Raw genomic sequence first — 6811 nt, 5'->3', positions numbered from 1 at the left:
CACCCTGTGGATCACAAATGATGAATCTATGTTGGAACAGTTTAGAAACAATGATTTTGATGTTAGAAATGTTTCTAACATGTTTGAAGACTAGAAAATATTTAGAACATCACAATGATGTTATAAACAGTTCTAAACAGTTACTTATCACAATTAGAATGTTATAAAAATTTCCAAAATGTTGGAACAAAAGGCAAGAAACACCCTTTTGGTAATGTGGAATTGACTCTAACGCTATTCAATTTAAGGATGAATCTGTCCAGTTGTATTATCTTGTTATTATCATTATTTCTTGGTGTTTCCAAGGGCATTATATAGCGTCCTTGGTGTATCAACAGATGTATTGATTTGATAAACATTTTGGCAAAGTGAAACAGGATTTGTGAGATAAATGGAAGCAATCTTCAACTATTCAAGGTTTGACATTTTGATGTTTGATTCATGATATTTAATGATGCCTCAAATCTAGAAACTAGAGAGGTGTTAGCCATATAGTGCAGTGTTTGTGAGGAGTCATCAGTTTATTTATTGAATCAGGAGCAAGCATGTAGAAACAACAGTGAAGTGAGGTTTAGAACTGTCAGAGAACAATGTAACAATGTAGACCAGAGTGTAATTGTCATTTGTAGTAATGATGTGTAACTTTTTTCTCTTAACTTAGCGAGTTTCGACTCTTTCCACTTGATGCATTTGACACAAAAATAATATAATTGTGTGATTTGTCGTTATGGATGTAAGTATAGCTGTTCAATATTACTAACAGAGCAGTTCCAGGTAATGATTTTTTTAGACTTGCGAGTCTTACAACTATCTAGCCGTTTAATTGTGAGAAAAGTGAAGTAGAGAGTGCCAATTTTGTAGCCTGAGTGTCTAGTTATTTTACGGGCCCTCCCATACCCTCCCTTCAACGGTTTTGGGTATAGGAGCCCCGGAAAACTAACTTTGATAACAATAAGGCTACCAATTCTCCATCACTTAATGAAATGCAAAATGTTGCTGAAATATGAAATGATGCTAGAGTGCATCATCTCTGTGTCCTGTATAATCTTTCGTTGATTTATTAAAGAAAAGCAGAATGTAGCTTTATCGCGCTTTTTTGTTTGTTAACTAATTTGAAAGCACGGAGTTCCTTATATTTGTACAGGAAAGTCCGCTGTATGTTCTAGGACGGATGTTGTTATTTTTCCCTAAAGAGGAATGGTGACTTTTTTTTCTTCAAAATACTGTATTCACGGATGCTCATGGCTTGTTTCAACTGTACAAATTACGATGTTTGAAACCCAACATTAGTCACTTTGATCTTTAAATAACTAAGCTACAGACAAAAGACGAAAGCAAATTGATCTTTGACTCACTTCATGCCTTGGGCTGCATGAAGAAAACAAACATATAGAACTCGTATTGAGTTACTGACGTGGCGTCTAGCCACGAACACGAAATACAGAGATTGCGGATTCAATTCCTGGTATTCCTATCTAGATGTTGTGACCTTGGGAAATACGCTTTAGGGCTGACCTCAGAGTTACGTTGCGCGGCAGAGGGCACGATTTGGGTGTGATTTAAAATCCTGGAAAATCCTCCTAGCCTTTCCTTGATTTTTTTTCCAATCTGGAGACTTTTTGAGTAAGAAGGGACAGGTAGGGTCTAAGCTTTCCTGTTTTGATCAAAATTTGTTCAGTTAAGCAGTTTAGTTGGTGTAAGGACAGGTTTTAGTTGTAGGGTGCTACCGGTTGTATCAAGAGGGAACTGGGTGAAAGGTGAGGTTTCTTTCATAGAGTGAGCTTTTCTCGGAGAATGAGCCGAACAACCCCCTATTTTCTTTCAATGGTTATGGGCTAGACCCTAGTGACTCTCTGGTGAAGAAGAATTTTTAAGATTGAAATATGGGTACTTTTTCTAAGCCTTCATTAAGTGTAATTTTACATGCTTTCCTATGGACAGCCCGAACTTCGATGTCTGCCCTTTACACGACTTCCACGTAAAAGGCAAAGTAACAGTAACAGTAACAGTAACAGACTAACACAGCGGATTAAGACAGTGAAGTTTAATCTACAAAGTAGCATAGATTGCATTGCTTGTGCAGCTAATTTAATGATATAAATGCATTTATTCTAGTGTTACATTCCATCACAAGTCTTGACAATATATCAGGTCTTAACCACTCTTCTGCTGAAAAATCACCATTGTTTTGCATCGTTATCTATGTCATACATGGCCAGTTAACAATCGCATGTGATATCATAAATGTTGCGGATCCAGGGCTTGAAATACTTTTTTCTGCAAACCTGCACAGGTGCAGGTAACATTTGAAATGACCTGCACCTCACAACTTTTATATGCACCTCTCAGAATTTAGGAAGTATTGATCATACTAAAATCTGTTCGGAAAACATTGCCATTATTTCTTTATATGCGGTAACTGTCAATACAGCTAGTAAAAGTCAACATCATGAAACATACGTAATCCCAGTTCATGGACCAGTGCAGGTTAGGTGCAGGTAGACACCAGAAATAACTGCACAGCTTTGATTTTACCTGCACTAATGTGCATATGCAGGTGGTATTTCGGTCCCTGGGATCGATATCATAATTTCATCTACAGAACACATTGATGACACAAAGATGTATATATGTTCCACAATGAGGCTTTTGGCACTTATGCCGTTGTCAGTGAAAAAATAGCTAGTGCAGAACGTCGCATTAAAGCCTTTCTGTCCTATCACAAATCAAGTGTATATATCTAGGGAGATCTTCAGATGGAGTTTTCCCAATCCTTGGTTGCAAGAAACAAAGTGGCCTGGACACAGACATGCACGCACCCATCACGCACGCTCACACATGTACACATAGACATACGCACCGTGACACACACACATGTACACACAAATACTCACACACACACATACACATGTGCACACAAATGTACACATAGACACACAAACACAAACACACATGTACACACAAATACTTTCTCACACACACACACATGTACATACAAACACACATGTACACAAATACACACACACATACACATGTATGTATGTAGGTAGGTAGGTAGGTACACACAAACACACATGTGCACGCGTACACACACACATGTATACATAAACACTTACATACACACACACGTGTACACACACAGAGACACATGCACATGTACACACAAACACACAGACACACGTTACGTGTTACACACACACACTTAGACACACATAAACAGTGTAACGTACACACACGTACACAAATGCTTATCAAGTTATCCTCCTTACGAATATTTCCCATTGATTATGAGTATCAGCGTTCACAACCACACAACTGTTGTAACTACAATTTAGACGACATGCTATAGTACACAGACTAGAAGTCGCCATAGATGTTCAGCTGTTTTCATGCACGTTTTGCCTAGTCAAGATGTTTCCCAAAGATAGTCCACTGACATCGCTGCAAGCCTAAGAATAAAGTTGGAATCACATGAGCGTGTTGTAAGATCATTATTAAGATGTACCTATCGGACAGGACAGGGCCCTTGGTCACAAGGCCAAGGCACGATCCTTTCCTCGGTCCGTCCTGTCGTTCCGTCCTCCAGCGTACATTCTGCTCCCCCGTTGGCGGGTTCCGGATTGTTGCAGGCACGGCTTTGGGTCTGCTCGCCAACGCCACAGGTCACACTGCAGCCCCCATCCACCCATTCGGACCAGCCTCCATCTAGTCGTCATGACATTAAAAAACACAAGAAACTTGCGTGAGTGGAAAAGTGTTATTTATCGCCTTCATAATATTTTCACGAAGCTGAAAACGGTGCGACAATTCAACGACCTGAACACAGACTTCCCGGCTTTATAGATTTCACAGTATTGTACCAATCTTCGTCAAAACGGAGGAAAAGGTATAGCAGATTAGCCTCCATAGCAGGCTTTCTGGGGCCTTTTTTGGCTCATAATACACTTTTGCTGGCCATTTCTATTTGTACTCGGTCGCTGATTGCTGGCGTTTTCTGATTGCCGGCCTCCGAAAGTATTATGAGCAAAAAAAGGCCCCAGAAATCCTGCTATGGAGGCTATAGCAGATATTGACTGACAAAGTCACGGAAGGAAATTTTTCAGATTAGTAATGTTCAAATGGCACTGCAAAATTTACGCCTGGGGTCCAAACGGACCCACTCGGGTGTATTTCCATAAAGCATGGTCTCCTGGGACTGGGCTGCTAAAGAGAAAAAGAGACCACGAAACAATCCTGTCAGGAAGGAAAAAGTCTTTTCCAAAGCGAACTGTCAAGCAAACTTATTTAGTTGGAATGAGTTGAGTGTGAGATTATTAGCCATGTACCTATCGGACACGGTCCTTGGTCACAAGGCCAAGGTACGATCCTTTCCTCGGTCCGTCCTGTCGTTCCGTCCTCCAGCGTACATTCTGCTCCCCCGTTGGCGGGTTCCGGATTGTTGCAGGTACGGCTTTGGGTCTGCTCGCCAACGCCACAGGTCACACTGCAGTCGGCATCACCCATTTCGGACCAGCCCCCATCTAGTCGGCATGACATAAGGAAGCACAAGAAACATGTGTGACTGGAAAAGTGTCTGATATTCTGGCTGATATGCAAACTGATTTCGCTGCAAGCATTACCATAAAGCTGGAATGAAGTGAATGTTTTGTCAGATTGGTTAACCATGTACCTATCGGGCAGGGTCCTTGGTTACAAGGCCAAGGTACGATCCTTTCCTCGGTCCGTCCTGTCGTTCCGTCCTCCAGCGTACATTCTGCTCCCCCGTTGGCGGGTTCCGGATTGTTGCAGGTACGGCTTTGGGTCTGCTCGCCAACCCCACAGGTCACACTGCAGTCCCCATCCACCCAGTCGGACCAGCCACCATCTGTTCGTCATGACATTGAGAAGCACAAGAAACATGTGTGACTGGAAAAGTGTCTGATATTCTGGCTGATATGCAAACTGATTTCGCTGCAAGCATTACCATAAAGCTGGAATGAAGTGAATGTTTTGTTAGATTGGTTAACCATGTACCTATCGGACAGGGTCCTTGATCACAAGGCCAAGGTACGGTCCTTTCCTCGGTCCGTCCTGCCGTTCCGTCCTCCAGCGTACATTCTGCTCCCCCGTTGGCGGGTTCCGGATTGTTGCAGGCACGGCTTTGGGTCTGCTCGCCAACGCCACAGGTCACACTGCAGTCCCCATCCACCCATTCGGACCAGCCCCCATCTAGTCGTCATGACATTAAGAAAAACAATGGAAATATGTTATTTATCGAATAAAACTCACTCCTCTGCCGGCTAAACTCCTTCCCCAGTTTACGTTACTGTCTTAAACCACCGAAAGTGTGCTTGGAGATTACCATAACAATCCTGACGACTCTAGTGTCGAGGAAGCAAAAGTCTATTTCCAAGTGAGTTGTCAGGCGGTAAGCAAACATATTTAGCTGTAGACAACATGTAGTAGCATATACCTATCGGGCAGGGTCCTTGGTCACAAGGCCAAGGTACGGTCCTTTCCTCGGTCCGTCCTGTCGTTCCGTCCTCCAGCGTACATTCTGCTCCCCCGTTGGCGGGTTCCGGATTGTTGCAGGTACGGCTTTGGGTCTGCTCGCCAACGCCACAGGTCACACTGCAGTCCCCATTCACCCATTCGGACCAGCCCCCATCTGCTCATCATAAAATTGAGAAGTACAAGAAACATATGTGACTAGAAAAATGACTGATATTCTGGCTGATATGCAAACTCATTTCGCTGCAAGCATTACCATAAAGCTGGAATGAAGTAAATATTTTGTTAGATTGCTTAACCATTTACCTATAGGGCAGGGTCCTCGGTCACAAGGCCAAGGTACGATCCTTTCCTCGGTCCGTCCTGCCGTTCCGTCCTCCAGCGTACATTCTGCTCCCCCGTTGGCGGGTTCCGGATTGTTGCAGGTACGGCTTTGGGTCTGCTCGCCAACGCCACAGGTCACACTGCAGTCCCCATCCACCCATTCGGACCAGGCTCCATCTAGTCGTCATGACATCGAGAAACACAAGAAACATGTGTGAGTAAACAGGCGACAGTTTAATTACGGACAAACACTCTGATTCCGGAAAACCTTAATAATTTCAAAATAGATTGGCCAGATGAAATAACATCCATTGGCATAATACCGGTCGGTTTACTGCAATTTCTCAAGCAATGCTAATTTGGCAAATGATCAACGCATCATTTTCTCCAGTTACATGTTGCTGTTACAGCTTACCTTTGCCACTTCTTCTGTGTAAATTATTTTGTCTCTCTGGTCCTGCTAAAAACATAATATCGTAATTGGAACACACCGCGGAATTGCACGGAGAACGGGCGCGTGGTTGGAAGGGGGTGCACTATACCGGCCGAACGAAACACGGCACAATTAACTGCCGCTATGTCCCTTTATACATCCTCTGTTGTTCCTTTCTTTCCCGTTAGTAGTTGCACAAAACAAAAATCTGCATGAGCATACAAAAAGTCATGAGAAAATGGGCGTATACTGACAAGAATTTTCATTTAATTTTGGTCCGTCACAACCGCTATGACGTAAAACTTTACTGCTGGCCGTAGCATTAAAAATGGCGGGAAAATGGCGGCGTACGTTCAATTTGACCCATTCAGCCGTAGATCCGGGCGATAATGCAACGGTTCCTCACACTTTTACACGAGTTGTAGGTCACCAAAAGAAATTCAAGATTGCTGTTGAATCATGCTCGTCTTGTGCCGTGAGCACATGTGATTATTATCTACAAATCTGGCGATGAACGTGACAGTGTGTTTGTCCCACGACGAGCTCGCCTGCCCCGAAAATGAC

At 43.1% G+C, this 6811-nt stretch overlaps 1 protein-coding gene across 1 annotated transcript in view; it reads right to left on the bottom strand.

Moving 5' to 3' along the window:
• Positions 1–3239: 3239 nt before the first annotated feature.
• LOC118404886 (coadhesin-like) overlaps positions 3240–6811 on the bottom strand; it is a 3930-nt gene continuing 358 nt past the window's right edge. Inside the window, exons 2-6 of the mRNA XM_035804266.1 lie at positions 5797–5991; positions 5453–5647; positions 5014–5208; positions 4670–4864; positions 3240–3705 (exon numbers count right to left, since the gene is read on the bottom strand). Coding sequence (XP_035660159.1) covers positions 3506–3705; positions 4670–4864; positions 5014–5208; positions 5453–5647; positions 5797–5991 — 980 coding nt within the window. The 3' untranslated portion in view covers positions 3240–3505. The remainder of the gene's footprint in view (positions 3706–4669; positions 4865–5013; positions 5209–5452; positions 5648–5796; positions 5992–6811) is intronic.

This window comes from Branchiostoma floridae, chromosome 17 (genome assembly GCF_000003815.2).
Source record: "Branchiostoma floridae strain S238N-H82 chromosome 17, Bfl_VNyyK, whole genome shotgun sequence".
NCBI classification, from domain to species: Eukaryota; Metazoa; Chordata; class Leptocardii; order Amphioxiformes; family Branchiostomatidae; genus Branchiostoma; species Branchiostoma floridae.
The sequence above is the reverse complement of the archived record's forward strand: the minus strand, read 5'-3'. Positions and strand labels throughout refer to the sequence as shown.